Source organism: Lactuca saligna, chromosome 1 (genome assembly GCF_052625555.1).
Source record: "Lactuca saligna cultivar CGN05327 chromosome 1, ASM5262555v1, whole genome shotgun sequence".
NCBI classification, from domain to species: Eukaryota; Viridiplantae; Streptophyta; class Magnoliopsida; order Asterales; family Asteraceae; genus Lactuca; species Lactuca saligna.
In genome coordinates this window covers 20,568,833-20,590,050 of record NC_136417.1, presented here as the reverse complement: position 1 = coordinate 20,590,050, position 21,218 = coordinate 20,568,833, and the positions used below count along the sequence as shown (strand labels likewise).

The 21,218-nt window shown below is 32.3% G+C and overlaps 3 protein-coding genes across 3 annotated transcripts; 2 read left to right on the top strand and 1 right to left on the bottom strand.

The window, feature by feature from the left end:
* Window positions 1-589: 589 nt before the first annotated feature.
* LOC145003261 (ATP synthase subunit C family protein) lies at window positions 590-1,845 on the bottom strand. The gene is given in 2 exon segments (XM_078962398.1): window positions 590-811; window positions 1,696-1,845. Coding segments are annotated over 2 exon segments (372 nt in total).
* A 2,747-nt stretch (window positions 1,846-4,592) lies between these two features.
* On the top strand, window positions 4,593-6,129 carry LOC145048580 (uncharacterized). Its single transcript, XM_078997114.1, has 2 exons — window positions 4,593-4,904; window positions 5,489-6,129. The coding sequence occupies exons 1-2, from the start codon at window positions 4,766-4,768 to the stop codon at window positions 6,007-6,009; spliced, it is 660 nt and encodes a 219-aa protein (XP_078853240.1). The 5' UTR covers window positions 4,593-4,765; the 3' UTR covers window positions 6,010-6,129.
* An 8,534-nt stretch (window positions 6,130-14,663) lies between these two features.
* LOC145026980 (ferrochelatase-2, chloroplastic-like) lies at window positions 14,664-18,111 on the top strand. The gene is made up of 9 exons (XM_078976877.1): window positions 14,664-15,006; window positions 15,513-15,810; window positions 15,922-16,065; window positions 16,187-16,288; window positions 16,430-16,533; window positions 16,630-16,756; window positions 16,876-17,028; window positions 17,126-17,226; window positions 17,495-18,111. The coding sequence occupies exons 1-9, from the start codon at window positions 14,921-14,923 to the stop codon at window positions 17,826-17,828; spliced, it is 1,449 nt and encodes a 482-aa protein (XP_078833003.1). The 5' UTR covers window positions 14,664-14,920; the 3' UTR covers window positions 17,829-18,111.
* Window positions 18,112-21,218: the final 3,107 nt, after the last annotated feature.

Here is a 21,218-nt window from a genome sequence, read left to right as displayed (position 1 = left end):
CTTGATAATCACCAATCGAACACTCGATTTAGCAATTGGAATGCAGAATCGACTCACAACAGTAGATCTAGGATGAATTTCTGACACAAAAGAGCGAAAAATTTAAATCTAGAATGAGACACAAAACTTTTGCAAAATTCAGAAAAACAAATCAATTATGTATAAATCCTGCTCTGATACCAAATGTAGCGACAATGAAATCGAGAATGAATAAAAAGATCAGAGTGAATTATGAATGATGAACACAAGATGTAAATATAATCTATTTGACTCCAATTAGCTTTCAACAAGTCCAGAGAGAATAGACAAGATTACACGAATGAGCAAAAGCAAAGTCCTTGTCTACTCTATTACACACCCCTATTTATAGGAAATATGAAAGCAAATAAAAAATACAAGGGACTGTTACATTAATCTTCGAAACATATATGCCCTTGTAATAAATTTACAAACTAACGAAATATTAAAATGACATTCGACACCTCACAGCTAAATTCGACTTCTACACCACCCTCTTAGTGTTTCTGAGGTTCAAGGTCCATAAAGTTGGTACCTTTAGAGTTTAAGACCATCTATGTGGGAGTTTGAGTCATTTCCATGGAAGTAGAATTCTATAATTTGAGAATGCCATCATTGGGGCAAACAATGCAATAGCTTCGGTTAGAGCAAAGCCCAAAATGGCATAACCAAATGATTATTTAGCCAATGATGGATCTCGAGCCACGAAATGAATCGAGGAACTAAGGACATTTCCAATACCGATAGCAACTCACGTTGAAGCAATTGTAGCAGCTTCGGCCCCTATTACGGTCTTTTTAGGGCATGTAAAGTCTCCAAGTCATTAACTTTATGGTTATATTCGTTTAATTAGATGTAGATATGTGGTTTGGACTTGTTGGACCGAGAATTAAGAGCTTAACGAGGATTTAGCTTAATGGAGTAGTACGTTGGGCGTATAAGTTTGTATGTGTAACGTACAAGCCAAACAGCTTGTACACTTAGCGTACAGCTAGGTACGCCTTGCGTACTCAGTCAGGTGGTGTTTGATTATTAGGCTTCGGTGTGTGCCAGCTGTTGGGCTTGTTTGTCTTGGGTCCTGTAGGGCCATCAGGTTTTGGGCTGTTGGAGATGTTGAAAAGGTCCCGGAAGGAATTGGGCCCAATTTGGAAAATTAGGCCATGGTTTCGGCCACGAGTGGTTTTTAGCATTTTGGGCTTAACTGTTTGGATAATTATTGGACCATCAGAATATAAAGTGTATTGGACTGAAAAGAAGGATTGGGCCTCATGGAAAGACCCATATAGTGGTATAAGCCCAATTTGGAAAATTGGGCCATTGGTTGATTAATTGGCCTTTGAGCCTTTCATATTATAGTTTGGGCCATAGTTTTGGACAGCAAGAGGTTAGGGATAAAATTGTCTTTTTACCCCGGGTATGAAGTTGTATTTACGGACTAGAACCCAATTGCTAATTAGGTTTCATTTGGTATTATTAGCTCGAGAGGTTGTCAGGGCAGCAACTAGGGATTTCGTTCAAAAAGCTTCTACAATCGAGGTGAGTCTCCTCACCATACCAATGGGTCGAAGGCACCAAGGCCAGCCCATTATGTGTTATGCGGTATGCTAGTTGATTATGTGTTATGTGGTATGCTAGTTGATTATATGGTATGTGATATGCTAGTTGTCTTTGTGATACTTGCATGAAAGACCCTAAGGGTTCCCGAGGCAATTGGATATAAGACAATGTGGCGGTTCCCATGGAATTCCAGGCTAAGACCATGTGGGGGTTCCCATGGCAGTTTGTTAAAACCATGTGGGGGTCCCCATGGTAGTGGGCTAAGGCCATGTGGGGGTTCCCATGACACCAGGAGTAAGACCTTGGAGGGTTTCCAGGGCATCCTTATATGTTTGTATGTATGGTTTATATGACACTTAGTTAAGACCATGTAGGGGTTCCCATTGCAGTGGGCTAAGACCATATGGGGGTTCCCATGGCACCCGATGTAAGACCTTGGAGGGTTTCCATGGCATCCTTATATGTTTATATGTAGGGCTTATGTGATTTATATGGTTTATGTGATTACGTGGATTATGTGGGGTATGCTCTGGGAAACTCACTAGGCTTCGTGCTTACAGTTTTATTTATGGTTTCAAGTATTATCGGTTTGGAAAGAAAGGGTCCGGCTTGATCGCAATGCGCACATCCATGTTTTCCGCATTACGTGATTTTGGGATGTAACTCTCATAAATATTTTAATTAAACCATGTTTTTGAATGTTTGCAATAAGTGACACTTGTGGTTGACTATATTGAAAAATGAAATTTTTACTCTGAATTTTTGGGTTGTTACATTAATGAACGGTTTAGAGTTATATAAGTATGTCATACTAAGTTAACTTTAAATTACCTAACTAAATAATTGGAATTTAATAGTTTAAACAATCTGGTTATCGTGACAATTTCATTTGGATTACAATAAATTTATATTGCTTTATTTAGAAATCATATAGCATTTTTAATTGAAAGAAAAAACATAATACTCAAAAAGTCAAAGTAATACATCTTAGAAAATCCACCGGTAGAATTCAAAGTTCAAGCAAGTCAAATCAAAACGTAATATATTTTTACTCAGGTTTTTGGTAGATGCGTTTTACTATACATGAAACTAAAAGTACTTACTAAATTGGTTTTTTTTTTCATCCAATAATTTTATTGATTGTCCATGTTTGTCTTTATCTTTAATTTATAAATTAATGGATCATTAGTCAATCACATTCCTTTTTTATTCTATTTGCTATGCAAACTAATCAATAAAAGTACATTGCTACTAACATGTAATCTTTTTAGTTTTTTGTGATTTTTTATTTTTTATTTTGCACACATAGCAAGTGAACTAAGCTCAACTTCTATTCAAAAGAGCTTTCCCTCTTGAATCAATTTTAAAATCTCAACCTTTGGGGTGAATGGTAATTGTCCATGTACTTAAACTTCTTTTGTTAAAAGTTTTAGTGTCAAGCACCAAAAGTTTTAAATAAACATGAAATAAGCACCGTCCACAATGCTTTAATGGGTAATGCATGTTAATATTTTCCTCTTTTTCTTTTGTTACTTGCTAACAATAACAACATACTTCATTTACAAATGATTAGCATTTCTATTTCTTTTTCAACTAAGGCATTGTACTTTTGAAAGTCTACCAATACTACCATTGTATTACCATGTTTAAGTGTGGTTGTTATGTTACTTACATTGTATAAAAATAAATATATGCAAATCTATGATTAATGATTATTATATTTATACTTTGTATATTATATGTTATTTTACCTTATTAACCGTTGATTCCACAGATTATAACCTGATTTTTAATAAATAGTTGAGTTGTGTTTCGGTGTGAATTACGATAGTCTTAATTCAAACGGGCCATTTAAAAACAACATAAAAAAATAAAATTTTCAATTTTCAATATAATTAATTTTAATAAAATGTTTTGATTTTAAATGTATTTGTTAAATATTTTATTTAGTAAATTAATACTTTTTTTATTTCTGTTTAAAAATGAAAATAAAAAATAAAAGGAGAAAAATAAACCATCCCTAGATAGATATAGTGGTGACAGAAGACTTAAGTAAATAATCTAAGGACAATGTAACAAGGAAAAAATAGCAAAATACAAAAGAAACACAACTATTTATCTAAAAAATATATATATATATATATATATATATATATATATATATATATATATATATATATATATATTTTATTTATATGCAGAAACTTTTATATTTTTCAGTTATCTTTCACATTAATAAAAATATTCAGTTTTTTAAAGAAATTATTTGTTTTGTAACATGATATTTATTTTTTTCGTTTTTAAATTAACCAAAATACCAAAGGGCTTGTAGCCCAGCGGTATCAGGTGGTGTCCACCCTCTTTAAGGTCGAGGGTTCTAGTCCCGTCATCGACATAGGTGGAACAAGTGTTGTTAGCTTAGGAGTAGTCTAAATTTGTCGGTTCAAAAAAAAATTAACATGAAAACAAAAATAAGTAACATTGTCTCTTGTTTAAGATAAAACGTGAGAAACAAATCATTTATTCAACGAACATTTACTCAAGTAAAAATATGTGACATCATTTTTTTTTTTTTCATGTCAACCTAAAAATGAACAAGATAAATGTTATGTTACAAAACAACTGATAACTTCTTTAAAAAACGGATATTTGGGTAAATTTGAATTGTAATTGAAAATATAAGATTTTTCAATATATAAACAAAATATAAACATTTCTTTTTGAATATTGATAGATAATAATTGTGTTTTTTTTGTATTTTGTCCAACAAAAAATATAGAAAAATATGGTATCACACCTCGTTACCGACTTACCGTAAGGGAGTCAATTGCATTATGTAACATGTTAAATTGGTTTGAATAAAAAAAAAGTATTGGAATCGGTTGCAATATGTAACATGTTAATTGAATCATCACGTCTAATTCCTTGGTAGAAAAGAAAAGTATTAGTCCGTCGCTTTTTTTTCAAGAATATCAAACAAAATATAACCCATAAAGACTCACCCCAAGCAAACTCCCTGGAACTTCTTCATCTACAAGCAAACTCAACCCTCATTTCAAGTTAATTTTCAACTAACCCATACATACATATAGCACTTTAATACCTTTCTTGGTATATATGGTTTATTGTTTAAAAAAAAAATAGTTTATTTGTCGAAATCAAGAGCCTCGAGTGATCAAATAAAGTTAGGATGAAACTCAGGGGTGGTGGAACTAACGATCTAAACCGGCCAAGACGAGTGATCACCGGGCGCGTTTATGAAAAGTTCAAGCCTATCTTCGAATGGAGACAAGAAGATGATCATGATAATCTTCTCGTTTATCTTCTTGGTAAATTTTCTTGTTTACATGAAAGTAAAAGAAATTATTCAACTCATATGTGTGATATCCATACATCTTGTCTCAACGTTTTTACAAGTTGCTCAAAAATGTATTTTAATTCGTTTATAACCTCCAAAATCAGTTTATCAAAAAAAAAAAAAAAAAAGGTTAAAAGTTAGCATACTAAATATGAACATGTAATAATTTTTAATATACTATTAATGTACATATCTTTTCTTTAAAGAAAAAAAAGAGAGACATGTGGGTCTACCCAATCTCATCCACTACCGACGTCGGCCGACCCGACCATTTTGTCCCTAATAATTCTAAAGTGAGATGCAATTTTAATTTATATTTTACTGGTAATAATCAAATTCAAAGATATAAATAATCTTAATAAAAAAATTGATCAAAAAAGTTTAATATATATATTTTTTCAAATTCAAGAGCTTTTTGGTTTGGAAAAACAATTAAAAAAAGACTGTATTGTAGATATTCTTATTTATTACCCAAAATAAACCGTAAAATCATTCAACCATCAAACTATTTTTCGTGTATAATTTCAAATTTGATTACTTGCATTTGTGTTGTAGGATTCCGAAAGGAGTTTATAAAGGTTACAACTGAAAATCCAAACATCCTTAGAATCCGTGGGGAGTGTCTTGTATCCGGAAACAAATGGAATCGTTTTCGTGAAGATTTTACAATTCCTGAAACATGCGAAAAGAGCAAAATCCGCGCCAAATTCGATGGTGGAATCCTCAGTATTACCATGCCTAAGAAGATGACCAATGCACCCACCACCACTTTCCCACAACAGCCATCATCTATGACTAGTGACAATACAAATCCAAACAACCAAGAAAAAATTGAACACAAGCAATCAGATCGGATCAAAGAAAATGAACCATCAAGTGAGAAGATCATAAAGACAAAGACAAGTATGGATTCAAAAATGAAGGATAAATTAGAGAGGTGTAAGATGGTAGTGAAAATGTTAGCTATAGGAGGGATGAATGATGGGAGAATGGTGGCAGTGAACATGGTGGCAATGGTATTGTTGGTAGCGGTATCTTGGGGTTTATGTTTCATACTTCATTGGAACCTCAAATGAAGGGAGTCAATTAAGCAACATATTGACAAGGAATTTGTGTGTATGTAAATTTAGTGAGACAAATATTTATGGTTTATGAGTTCAAACACCCAAAAACAAGCAAGTATATGAATACATTTATAAGACAATTTGTTAAAAATACATTAAGATTAATTTAATTTTATAAGGAAACAAACACCTAGGTCTTGTTTTCTTACATCTCTTTCATAACAAATATAATCGCTACTGGATCGTTAAATTTTTAATCTTGATCACAAGTTCATTTTATTTTACCATAAAAAAGATCACCATCCTAATAGGATCAATTCAGGTGTAATGTGAGACTATTTGAACAAAGAAAATGGATGTCCAAAGTTAAAAAAAAAATCCCATGAAGAACCCATAGAAAGTTTCTAACACACAAAATTTGATCACGATAACATCTCTAATCAATTGTCTAAATCAAAACATAAATGATATAAAAGATCCAAACAATTGTAAAAATCAAAAAAAAAAAAAATATCGTTTTGTATCTTTAAACAGTTCTGAATGGACGAACAACTTGCATCATGGTGAAGCGATAATTATTGTTAATTGGCCCATTGTGCGAATTTCGTCTAATCCTCAAACCAAATAATCAATTCGGCTGATTTGCTAATGATGTCATCAAATCTTTTTATTAGCGATGACATCATCTATAGTTGTATGAGTAGCATCATTTTGTACCCTTGCATCAAGGCGTAATATCACCACTAGAAATATTTTCAAGCAATCAGAATACATAGCAAAAATAATAAATAATTTTATAAAAACAAATTTCCAAAAGATGGATCATTTGAATCAATCAAATTAGCCAATAATCTATCATACGAGTTTTCAAGAAATACCTTCTGAGCAATTTCTTGATCACTTTAATATAGAAACTTTGTTAAAAGAAAGTTGAACAATCCTATAGGCATCCGCACGAAAAATGTTACACCTCTGAATGAGACGACAGAACATGTTGGGTTCATGGAACACAAACAAATTGAATATATATCACAAGTTACAACAATAACAACCCATCAATTATATTCCACTTTAAGGTTTGAATACATTATTCATACAAATAATAATAATAAGTTCATCAATTTGCCCAGATAGGCCGATATATCAAAAACTAGAGATACTAGATTGCCTGAAATTTGTGACTATCTCTTCTGCTAAAAGTTGGTTCAGTAAGCTCCTGAGAATATATACATGTAGTTTGAGAGTCAATACAAAAGTTGATGAGAGTTACAAGTTTTATGCTAATTGCGGTAATAATACTTTTAAAATGACCAAAAAAAGTATTTTATTTGTATGTAATTTCATACTTAAAATGTTTGATAAAGAGATAAATCATAAGTTTTGGTTATTTATATCCACCAAAATCATGGGAACATGTTCTATCCAATTTGATCATCCATGGCCCCCATGTAGGTCAAATGTAACAACCCAATTTTTCAAAGGATAATTTTCATTTTTGATTACCCAAACACATTCTCATAATTTACAAAATCCAGATATAATTGTTTTCAAACTCATTTCAATTACAATTTTTATTTAAAAACATCAAAGTGTCTCATAAAACGCTTGTGAGAGAGTGCACGCCACGCCATCAAGGCTTGCCCTTTCCCTTAGGCTCTGATGTACCTGAAACAAATCCACAATATATAAGCTAATGCTTAGTGAGTCCCCCCCTATAGCATACCCCACACACAATCCACATAACACATATCATATTAGTTATAAAAGCTACATATACCACATAAGCCATGCATACATAAACCTGTAAGGATGTCGTGGTCTCCCTCAGGGGCTTATACCATCGTGTCATTGGCTACCCCACATGTTCTTTACCTAGGAATGTCATGGGCTCCCCTACATGGTCTTATATCTAACTGCCACGGGCTCCCCCCGGGGTCTTCCATGCAACAACATACATCGTCAACTAGCATATCATATATCACAGAAGTATCTATCATACTACATAACACATATATAAACATATAAGGATTCCGTTGGCTCCCCCAGAGTCTTATACCATCGTGTCATGGGCTACCCCACATGGTCTTTACATAGGAATGTCATGGGCTCCCTTACATGGTCATATATCCGATTGCCACGAGCTCTCCCTGGGGTCCTCCATGCAAATATCATATAATCACTAGCATAAAGCTAACTATCATACCACATATCTCTACTACAACTAGTATACCACATAACATAAAATGGGTCGGCCTTGGTGCCTTAGACCCATTGGTATGGTGAGAAGACTCACCTCTGTCCGAAGAATCCAAAAGTTGCTCTCCTAACTGTCTATAACCTCCTGTGCTGAACAATGATAACATTACCCAATGTTAGGGCTAAACACAATCCAATTGAAATACCCAAACTCCAAGTCCTTTTCCGGTGGCCCAAAAGATCTTCCTTAGTTAATGGGCCTAAAGTCCATATTCAAAATCATTAATGGACCTCATAGCCCAATAAAGCCTGATCATAGCATCCATGACCCAATACAAATAAACTGGCCCACTAATCCCAAAACATAAGCAGGCCCAATGACTAATTGAGGCCCAAAAGCTCAAAGGCCAAAACAAATCCAAGTCCAATTATTGTGCATACGCCCGACGTACCACACCGGTAGGCGCAGCATACTGAGTCCTTGAGCAGTATGCGCGACGTACGCTAACTTACGCCCATCGTACAAACAGATTAAGCACTTCCTTCCATTAAGTGCTTAATACTCGATGTTCTAACGTCCAAAACCATATCTGAGCTCATTAAGACGTCCTAAGGCATAAAGTTGGTAACTTTATACCCTTGCATGCTATATGGGACTTCAAAAACTTCATTCTTCACATTAGGACTTCATATAAGGTTCCAAACTCTTGCATGGAATCTAGATACTCTCCAAGCTAGCGCTTTTATGCATCTAGCATGCTCACAAGGCTCATATCTAACCATTCCAACCTTTGGAGTTGCTCAACTCTCAAGAGAAGGTCCAAAACCAACAAAAAGGAACCATAAAGAAAACCCTAACTAGATCTAAAGAACAAGAAGGCAAGATCAAAGCTTTATACCTCCAAAAGATCCTCAAGGTGAATTAGATACAGATTCTTGAAGCCCAATGCCACTCCAAACTTGCTTGACAACTTCTTCTTCTTGAATGAACACTATAAAGGCCATAAATGCACTCCTTAAGCTCAAAACACACTCTCAAATGGTATTAGGGTTTCCAAAGACGTTTGAAGGTGAAAGAGGCTGATCAGGGTGAGGCTCAATTGAGTTAAGGATGCTTATATAGGCCTCAAGTCTGGAAATTAGGGGTTGGACATCCATCACGTACGCCCAACGTACTCTTGGTACGCCTAGTGTACGTGTTGTCCCTCCGCGGTCATTCTTGCAAAGTACGCTAAGCGTACCCATGAGTACGCCCAACGTACTTAAGGGATCTATTATGCAATATTTTCAATCTTTCAAGGGCTTCAAGGTAATACCTGATTTGGAGTGTTACATCAAATGCGAAAATTTCATTTTTAGGGCATCAAATCTCACTGACTTTTGAACTACTTCCTGTTTGATGATGATGGTCAACCTTTTGAGCGTTTTGAGGTATCCTGAAGGCACTTATGAGTAACATGATCTCATTTGTACATAAGTCATCGATGTATTATGTCGTAGGTCTCGCTACAATATGGTTCGCAGTAAATTGACTGTTTATAGTTTTAGACCTAAGTGATGTCACAAAAAAACATGTGACACCCATTTGGATGCTAATCTTCCAATCAACGATCAAATCACCTCTTTCGTATTAATCCTTAATGAAAATTGAAAATCCAAATGTTTTGGAAGTAAGGTTGTCGACTAGGGGACGAAGGAGGATACCAAAGATGGGATTATATCTTTAATCCTACAACAAGTTTGATGATATACTAGTCCAGTGACTAATTATCCCCATAATTAATCATACGGGATAATTAACTTAGCCAACTTTATAATTTAAACAATATTAATAATAGTAGATAAAATTTTTTAATAGAAAAACATTTTATTTATTCTTGTTTGGATAACAAATACTTAATAAAAATTTTATTTATTTATTTTAATTAGTTAATAGTAATACATATATTATTAATAGGACATCTTATTGATTTTTTATGTAACATCATAGATTCATATATAATGAGAAATATTATTAAAATATTACTTCTTGACGTACAAAACTTTCCCCAATTATAGATTCCTCCTCTTGGGGAGATTCTTGTTAAACTTTCAATTCCATTAACCAACTCATTAAACATTGTCAATGCATGTTAAATATATTTGCTTTGTCCAGACGTTAAAATAACAATAACAGGTATCACAACTTCATGCAAAAGAACTATAAAAATATCGTTATCGGCATCTCTAGATAACATGTTGGTGGTCTCTGCATTGTTTGATATCATAAGATTATAATGAAGACCGTAGAAATATGCATTCCAACATTTTTTGAATTTTCACATTTTGAATATTCCAATTTATTTTTCATATATCACATAGCGTTTCAAAATAATTGTCAAAATCATACACTTTGTACGTTTTGGCTGACTTCCAAAACAACATATTTGCCTTCAGATTTCCCCCGTACTTAGCTTGTACATTCAATCAAATATGATTACCACAAATACCATGATGTGAATTCGAGAATATAGTTGCAATGGACACGGCAATCGATGGTGCCCTTTCATAAGTTAAGGTTAAAGGTTTCGAGTCGCCGGTCAATCATGTAGCTTTTTAGGAACCATGCGCATATTTATGCACTCCCTCTTGAATATTTCATGCACAACAATAAATTTTTGTTTGTTATCGTCTACTACGATAACCAATAACATGGTGCCTTTGCATCACTCTTTAGATGAGTCGCGTCTATCACGATGGCACACCTACAACATTTGAGGAAGACATGTATCTACAAAAAAACTCAAAATTAATTAACAAATGATGTGGAAATATACCATATAAAGATACAAACATAAAAACTAAGCTTACCGTTAACCAATCAATAGGAACAATAACTCAAATTGTTTGTAATTATCTTTTTGAATTTATGTCACTATTCCAATATTATTCTTCCCCAAATTGTAACACTACAAAAGGGCTCTACAAAATGATTCCTCTTGAGGCCTTAAGAGGTTTAATTGTATGTTGTTTCGTACTTCATGCTTGTGTGTATGAAATATTTAATTTTTATTTATGTGTATGAAATATTTAATTTTTATTTGGTAGTGAAATCCTGATGGATGTTGGTTTCACAATAGGCTATGTTATGATCATTACTCAACACATCGACAATTAAATGACTCAACACTTTTTTGTTTGTTTTCACAATGGTTTGTGTTCAATTATGTTGAAACACAAGTGTGTTCATCCATAGGTTTTCTGACATGAAACATGCTAATGTTATTCAGTTGTATGAAATAAGCCAAATACAAATTTGGTGGTAACAAGATGCTTGAAACATATTTTTTGTTTGATCTACTTCACGAGCACTATTTGCACATAGTGTCAGTGAAAAAGATTATTTGTCTTTGAATATTTGTAGATTTTTTATCCTCTATGATGGGTTTTGCTTGTGTGATGGAGTTGGTGCATATATCGGGTTTGAACAGGTGGGTATAACATGCATATCGAGTGGATGGTGTTCTTGTGTAATGTGTATTCATCATCTGACCATTCAATTATATATCACCTTTTCTTAAGGTCAAATAGTTTATACAAAAATCTACTTGCTCCTCATAAGGAAGTGGATTCATATCATCTCCCAACAAAAGTACTTCTCAATAATCGGCATCATCATCTTTAACAACATATGTATTAACATATCAACATCATTGTCATTTGTAGGAACAACATTGTAAAATGTAGCAACATCTTCATCAAGATACTTATAAGTTTATGGATTGACATAATGATTTTTTCGAACCGAAAATTAGGTCTCGTATACAACTTATCCAAGACTTTGTGCGTGTACCTAATCGTCATACCATAATTATGGTTGTACTTTTGTTTAATATACAACATACCTAAGAGGGTATTAATGACCACTTTATGAGATAAAAATACATGACTGGTTGTTGCTACTTCTTTCGCTAGATCGGTTCTTAACAAAGCCTTTTCCATTTCTGTTACCAAAGCCTTTTCCGTTAGATCGATTTGTTGCATTATATTGAACAGTTGGAGCCTCTTCCACCAGATCATTATCTACCACATAAAAATATACAACCACTAAAACTTTTTTAATAACAGTTTTCAAGTGTTTCACATCACTTTTATCAAATTTATCTTTATAACATATTTCATTGATGGATAACGGAAAGACAAATAGATGTTAGGTCTACCTTCCAAACCTTACCACACTTAAACCAAATCTAATAATTTATATTTTATGAAATTTTTACACCATAGTTTTTAACAAAATGGCTAAGGTAAATACATCCACCATTTTTTGATTGTCATGAACCAATATATATATATATATATATATATATATATATATATATATATATATATATATATATATATATATATAGAGAGAGAGAGAGAGAGAATTTAAAGTCATGTTTTTATTTCAGGAAAATAATAACAATCAGAGAAAATTGCATTGAATTTTTTTAATCAAACGTACATCTTAATATATATATATATATATATATATATATATATATATATATATATATATATAGAGAGAGAGAGAGAGAGAAAAAAAAAATTTAAAGTCGTGTATTTTTTTCAGGAAAATAATTACAAACAAAGAAAGTTGTATTGAATTTTTTTTAATCAAAAGTACATCTTATAAGATGACCATTAAATTAACTATATATGTTATATTAGTTTATAACCCGTGAGAATCACGGTTACAAATTTAATTAAACTTTAATAATAAAAAAACTCAAAATTATTAATCACTTATTTTAAATAAATTATTAATTAAGAGATTTTTTTTACTTCTACAAAATTATAATCATTGATTTAAATAAATATGTAAAATTATATCACTTTATAGTTTGTGTTAATTTTATTTTAAATTTTTTTTTAATGTTGTTAATTTAATGTAATTAGAGTGAAAAATTTAAAATTTGAAATTTGAAATAGATAATCAATAGGTTGATAAGTGGCATGCATTAATTAGAAGACATAATATGGTGACACGTGGCAAAAAAAATATGCATTAATTATGAGGCTTAATATGGTGACACATGTCAAAAGGAAAATAAAACGAGTCTTTTATTAGAATAAGAAGATTTTTGCAGTTTAGATTTTAGATTTTTCACATGGGAAAAATACAAAAAAACACAACTATTTATCTATCAACATTCAGAAAAACTCTTATATTTTATTTATATGCAGAAAAACCTTTACATTTTCAGTTATCTTTCATATTTACCCAAACATCTAGTTTTAAGAAGTTATCATGTTGTTTTTTGACATAACATTTATCCTGTTCGGTTTTAGGTTAACATTGAAAAAACATAAACAATGTCACTTATACTTGCTTGAGTAATGGTTGTTTGAGTAAATTATGTATTTCTCACGTTTTACTTAAGAAAAGAATCAACTTCGTTTATTTATGTTTCATTGTTAACCTAAAAACAAAAAATATAAATGTTATGTCAGAAAACAACTAGTAATTAAAAAAAAAAAACAAATATTTGGATTAATATGAATGGTAATTAAATATGTAAGAGTTTTTCTCATATAAAAAAATATAATGGTTTTTCTAAATGTTGATAAATAAATGATTGTGTTTTTCTGTATTTTACGCTTTTCACAATAAGAATTTATAATTTCATAGTAAGAATTACAAAGAAATATAGTTTTCACATTTTGATAAAACTTATTTTTTGGCATTTCATTCAAAGAAACCTATTTTTCGTTAATGAAATTTTGAGAAAATATGGCATCTACACAAACTCATTTGTTGAGGAAACATATTTTTCCATAGATGTATAGCTAAGAATATCACATATGCATCTTCGAAAATTCACTCGCATATATGAAAATCCCTTCTAGGGATGAGCATAGGTGGGTACCCGCCTCATTTGGCGAGAACCGGAACCGGCGGTTCCTAGAAAGTTAGAACCGGAACCGGAACCACTCTAGGCGGTTCTTAAATTTTTGGAACCAGTCCCGGAACCGGCGGTTCCAGTTCTGGGAGCGGGTAACCCGGTTACATTAACTTTGTTAATTTTGTCGATAAAACCGCAACTAGTTCGATCCAAATCGAATCAATTTGGACCAAAGTGGGACAGACCAATATATTCTAAACCGGTTTAAATGACACACACACACACACACACACACACACACACATATATATATATATATATATATATATATATATATATATATATATATATATAAACCGGTTTCGGCGGGTACCCAGCGGGTAGCGGTTCCGAAAAAATGAGAATTGAAATCGGAACCGCTTAAGGCGGTTCCATAACTTTAGGAATCGGAACCGGAACCACTTAAGGCAGTTCCAGTTCCAGAACCGGCAGTTCCAAGGCGGTTCCGGTTCCAATGCTCATCCCTAATCCCTTCCACCTATATACTAAAATGATTTTTGGCATGTCACATACGATTTTTGTAGATATGATAGATTTTTGTAGATGCGTATGATTATTTTGTTCAAATCGTTAATTTTTTATTAATTATTGAAAAATAATAAATATATTTTCTTTAATTTTATTCCCCATTCTTTAACAATGTAATTACTAATTCAGAATTCTTGCACTTATTAATTTGATAATAATTTGCAAGAACCCTAAGAAACCCTTGAAAGAATTCACAAAACTCTCGAACCCAGATTTACTTTTCCTTGTTTTGAAGGGTTTACGTACACCCAAATTTGGCGTTATTCGTTGCCATGAACACAGCAGCGACTTCTCATGCTCTGCTCGGCGTGAAACTGTCAGAGTTGACAACCTCCAAATTCAATCACAATTCTTCAGTGTAAGTTTTATATACGAATATCCCCATGTACAAGCATGGATGCCATTCAATTGTGTGTATGCTGTGTAGTTTATGTTATTAGTTTCGCCTGATCAATTATGAAATGGTGTGCTGCCTTTGAACCCTGATTGGTAATGAAACTGAAATCGGATTGGTAAGGAAATTGAATCCTAATCGGAGATCCGTGCGTTAGAAGCTTATATTATAATCTGGTTCTGTAAAATTTGTCGAATCCATAGCGTTTGATTCTCATATAACCTGTATATGCTTCATATCTTACAATTTTAGATTGTTAGTATTGAAATTATTCTGAGATTTAGTTATGCCTTCGTTAATCTAAGTTAGGCATCACTAACGTGTAAACGAGCTGTGGTTGGATCATTAACTTCCTTGGCATTTCTATTCGGAAAATGTTTTAGCTCTTTTAAAAGTTAACACACTTAATGAAATCGCCTCCTGTTTGTTATAATTAAACTAAAACATCCACCTACTTCCTCTACTTGCAGTGTGTGTTTCCATAGAAAACATCAAGTTTCTTTCTGCAGCCATACATGCAAAGCATCTGGGAACTCCAATTCAACTGTCAGCAACCTCCAGAAATTAAAATTAGACGAACCCATAAAGAACATAGGTTTAGCTGGAAAGAGCTTTTGTTCTGTAGGGGTATGCACACATCCTTTGAGTGAAACTGAATCTGATTCACATGTGGAGGAGGAAAAAGTTGGAGTATTGCTTTTGAATCTTGGAGGCCCAGAGACACTTGTTGATGTTCAACCCTTTCTCTATAACCTCTTTGCAGATCCGGTATGTGTATTTGTACAAATAATTCTCCTTTTTGAAACTCTAAAGAAAGATTCAGTGCTAATTTAGTTCCTATATTTTTCATCATGCTAACAATTTTAGTGTTTGGGACAGGATATTATCCGTCTACCAAGGTTGTTTCGTTTCCTACAACAACCTTTAGCACAAATCATTTCTGTATTAAGAGCAAGAAAAAGTAAAGAAGCTTATGCCTCAATTGGAGGTGGTTCACCTTTGAGAAAGATAACAGATGAGCAGGTAAGAGTAAGACATGCTATTGTTGATGTTTGAGTTTTCTAATTGACTTTCATCTGATTTTTATATTGCATTTCATATTTTCATTTCAGTATATATTTATGATTATAGCTGTTTGTTGTAGGCTGCTGCTCTAAAATCAGAACTTGAAGCTAAGAAATTACCTGCTAATGTCTACATTGCAATGCGTTACTGGCATCCCTTCACTGAAGAAGCTGCCCAACAGGTAGTTAACTTATTATAATTTGGAGAATAATTGGTCTACTATCAGGGCATTTCAACACAAAAAAGTAAAATTAAAGATTACCATAAAGTCATCATCAATTGAGATTGTTAATAATGATGTTTCTTTTTTTATCCATGACAGATTAAGAGGGATGGGATCACAAGGCTTGTGGTGTTGCCTCTTTACCCTCAGTTTTCTATTTCAACAACCGGATCAAGTATACGTGCACTTCAAAACATCTTTAGGTGAATCATAAATGCTTGATTTCATTTTCTTTGAGGTTATTGATTTTGAAACTCTGATAAGGGAATTAACTTGAGTCACATCACAATCACATGCAGGGAAGACAAAGTTTTGTCTAAGCTTCCTGTTGCCATTATCCAGTCTTGGTATCAAAGATATGGTTATATAAAGTCTATGGCTGACTTGATTGAAGAGGAATTGCAAGGTTTTAATAAACCTCAAGAGGTAAAAGCTACTTTGTTGATTGCTTTTAAATATTAAATACCCTGAAATCACAAAGTACAAGTATAATAAAAAGGTTAAAATATGCAAGTTGCAACAGCTTATGTGATTTGTGATTTTAGGTAATGATATTCTTTAGTGCTCATGGGGTGCCAGAGACGTATGTTGTTGATGCTGGTGATCCATATAAATATCAGATGGAGGAATGCATTGACTTGATCATGCAGGAACTTAAAGCAAGAGGAATTGAAAATAATCATAGATTGGCTTATCAGGTCACCAATTCAAATTATTTATATACTTGTTCTTTTATATATAACAAGTGTTTCAAACCATAATAATATAAAAATATGTTTTGATTCCCTTTATCAGAGTCGAGTTGGGCCTGTGCAGTGGTTGAAACCATACACTGATCAAGTTCTTGTTCAGCTTGGCCAACAAGGTGTCAAGAGTCTTCTTGCAGTTCCTGTTAGGTATATTTATTTTATCTTCAAGGGTCAAATGTGTAAAATTTTAAAACATAGCTATAAATCAAACTCAAAGTGGTATCAAGGAGTACAGAGGGACCGAAGAGTTATATTTTCAAGAAACAACAATGTACTCTAATTGATTTGTTTCTAATGCTTTAATAAAAAAAACTAAAATGCTGTAATACAAATAATTTGAAATCCACTATTTTTGTATTAAGACAAGTTCCTAAACAAATGAAATGATGTTTGGTTTGGGATTTTGAATTGTTAGCTTTGTGAGCGAGCACATAGAGACACTGGAAGAAATAGATATGGAGTACAAGGAGTTGGCACTGAAATCAGGTGTTGAAAACTGGGGTCGGGTCCCGGCTCTTGGGTGCACCACTTCCTTCATTGCTGACCTGGCGGATGCAGTGATTGAGGCGTTACCTTCTGCTACAGCCATGTCAGCATCCTCATCATCATTAATCAGTGGCAGCAGCTCTCAAGAATTTAAGCGTGATCCTGTTGGGTACGCGATGAAGATATTTGTTGGTTCCTTTTTGGCGTTTATTCTGCTTATATCTCCCAGAATGCTGTCTGCATTCAGGAAGCCTGTTGTTTAGAAGAGTTTGGATGAGGAGTAATAATCAACTACAAAAATAATTATCTCTTTTTTTTTTGGGTTTTGAAACTTTGCTTTTGTTGCATTTTACGGATGGGTTTTGGAACATGTGAGATATTTTTGCAAACAGGACATGTAGATATGAAATGGGAAGAAAGGGTTATGTTGTTACCAGGTGCATATCGGTATCACCCACAATTGATAAAGTTTGTAATTAATTATATATATTTGAACAAAAAGTTTTGTAAGTTACGTTATGTCAATTATGATATTTTTTTCACAAATTATAGTGAAACTAGTTAACATGAATGATACAAAACAATTCGAACTCACCGATTTTGTCCATACATTCAAGAACTGTGTTTAGCCATTCATTATAAATCATTTAGAAGCTTCTCAAAGCATCGGAACCACAACCTTTTTGGCATCGGTATACGACCATTTAATCAGATCTATTCCACATTCTTCATCGTATGAATTGAATTTCTGAACCACATCAATGTATTGAGCTTATGTAGGCTGTTGCTTCATATATCACTATTAGGACCACAACCCAAATCATTACGAACCAATAAGAAGTATCTAAAGCAATCTTAAACTCGAATTTTAACTTCAATCTTGACAAATAAAACTTGATTAGTTTGTGTCCTCGTCGACATTAGTTGCATCATTTTTTCTCATATTAAACAATTACTTCGAAAAACAACAAATTCTCATTTTCAACATATTTTTTAGATCAAATCTCATGTATTCTGCCAAAATCTTCATGTTCATCAATTCTTTAGTTTCAAGGTCCAAACTTCTATCATCATCATGAATTTTCAACAACAGTAGTTTTTTGGTGTTTGATTGTGTATGCCATGGTAAAAAGTTAGGACAATTGGGGATGGAATGCCCAAGAGAGTTTTCAAACCAAATTTCCTTCCAAAAATATCTTCAAATTTCGGGATTGTCCATGGCAGATGGGAGGGTGAGTGAACAATTTTAGAGGAAAGGGGAGGCGGTAGTGGAAACATACATGGGTCAATGGCGGTAGTGGCAGAGCTAAGCTTTGCTTAGTCGGGTGTATGACCCTACTTGGAAATGGGTCCGACCTGTAATATACAAAATGTTTTTTTAAAAAGATGACCTCTGAAATTTATAAAGCAAACTAAACAGACATGTATCTTAATTGATGAGAAGGAGTGTCATTTAATGACATGGATTTTAACTTTGTGTTGATTTGTCTTCTAACATGTGTTAAGTAGAATGTTAGTGGGTGTTTGGAAGTGTTTTTTAAAATTACTTATTAGTTTATTGATTTTTTTAAAAAAAACCAACAAGTTAAAAAGATGTTTGGAAAACAATAACTTTATAATAAAAAAGTAGTATGTCCAAAACGGTCAGGGCTTTTTTGAAAAGCTAATAAACACTTTGGGAATCAATCCCAAATAGGTAGTCAAAAATTTAAAAATAATGACTTAAAAGTGAAGTTGATGCAAAATAAATAATTAAATAAAATAAATGACTTTTTAAAACAAAAAACGGTGAACCCTGATCAAGATAATTTTACGATATTGATTTGTTACGTGATGTCTTATGTGTCTCACTATATGTTTTTAAAGTGAAGTTGATGCAAAATAAATAAATAAATAAAATAAATGACTTTTTAAAACAAAAAGAATTGGTGAACGGTGAACCCTGATCAAGATAATTTCACGACGCTGATTTGTTGCATGATGTCTTATGTGTCTCACTATATGTTTTTAAAGTGAAGTTGATGCAAAATAAATAAACAAAATGACTTTCTAAAACAAAAATAGGTGGCGAACGATGAATCCTTATCAAGATAATTTCCCGATACTGATTTTTTTAATCATTGAAGCACACCCAAAATCCTATTCGCACGAAACGAGTCATGTAATTGTTTTGGTATTTGTACCTAAAATTTGAAAACTAACAATCTGTCACAACCGTTTTATATGAAAATGTTATTACATAATTTCTTATTAATCCCTTTATTAATACAATGCTCATATTTCATCCTATATTTTTTCCACTTTTAAAAATTCACTATATTAATTTATTCTATTAGAAATATGTTAATATGTGTATGATAATATTTAAAAATATATATACATGATTTTTAACCTATAGTATTAGTCTAATTCATTTGTAAACTCAATCAACATTTAAAAATTAGTGTTTAAAAACTCAATTAGTATTTAATTTAATTAGTGTTTTAAAAAATTAGCATTTCGAGTTGGTGTTTAAAAACTCAAGTAGTATTTAAAAATTAACATTTACAAACTCAATTAACATATTAGAACTCAACTGACGTTTAAAAACTCAATTAGTGTTAATTAGAAAATAACACTTTCATAAGTTTAAAATTATACAAATATTGAAGCTGTCATATTCTGTTATTAAATTAATGTTTTTTTCTAACATGGGAAATCCATAGCATTTCGTTTTTCTAATATGTATATAAAAAAAGATATAAATAAAAATATATTTTGTTGAAATTTTGGATAAATTTGACTACATTAAATATAATCAATCATTTCATTCGTGCAAAAAAAATCCCCATAAGAGCTTCAGGGTTAATTGCATACAAAAAAAAATAAGTAGAAAAAAGTCATTTCCCCTTATAATATTTTATTAATGATATTTAAATAATGGATGTGTGAAATATATTTTAAACAAGTAAATCATGAATTTTGAAATACATAGTTAATCAGTGACAAATGAAAATACATAGTTAGACAGAAGAATGACAAATGAAAATACATATTATGTGTATTATATAATTATATAAACAGTTTGTTTAAATTTAAAAATAAAATTTGATTAAATAAACATAATCAATCAAATCGTGCGTTCCTGTATATAGAATTACTCAGTCTTGTATTGTGTGCATTGACGGTTTTTATTTATTTTTTAATAAATCAATATCCGTGGTTAGGGGTGTAAACGAGCCGAGCCCGAGCTGACCAAGCTCGAGCTCGGCTCGTTTAATTTGAGGAAGCTCGAGCTCGATTCGAGCCTTAAAATGAAGCTCGAGCTCGGCTCATGAAAAATTTAGTGGGCTCGCGAGCCTAATCGAGCCTAAACGAGCATATATATATATATATATATATATATATATATATATATATATATATATATATATATATATATATATATATATATATATATATATATATATATATATATATATATATAGAGGTTCGTTTAGGCTCGCGAGCCCCATTAATTGAAGCTCGGCTCGAGCTCGTTTAGTAAACGAGCCTATATCTAGGCTCGAGCTCGGCTCGGGCTCGTTTAATTCGATCTCGAATCGAGCTTTTAACGAGTCGGCCGAGGAGCTCGTAGCTCCGCTCACTTACACCCTATCCATATCCGTGACTAG

Excerpts from the sequence above, each read along its gene's own strand:
- LOC145048580 (XM_078997114.1), top strand. The coding sequence starts at position 4,766 with ATGAAACTCAGGGGTGGTGGAACTAACGATCTAAACCGGCCAAGACGA. Across the intron at positions 4,905-5,488 it reads TCTTCTCGTTTATCTTCTTG|GATTCCGAAAGGAGTTTATA; the intron begins GTAAATTTTCTT and ends TTTGTGTTGTAG.
- LOC145026980 (XM_078976877.1), top strand. The coding sequence starts at position 14,921 with ATGAACACAGCAGCGACTTCTCATGCTCTGCTCGGCGTGAAACTGTCA. Across the intron at positions 16,534-16,629 it reads GCACTTCAAAACATCTTTAG|GGAAGACAAAGTTTTGTCTA; the intron begins GTGAATCATAAA and ends AATCACATGCAG. Across the intron at positions 17,227-17,494 it reads CTTCTTGCAGTTCCTGTTAG|CTTTGTGAGCGAGCACATAG; the intron begins GTATATTTATTT and ends TTGAATTGTTAG.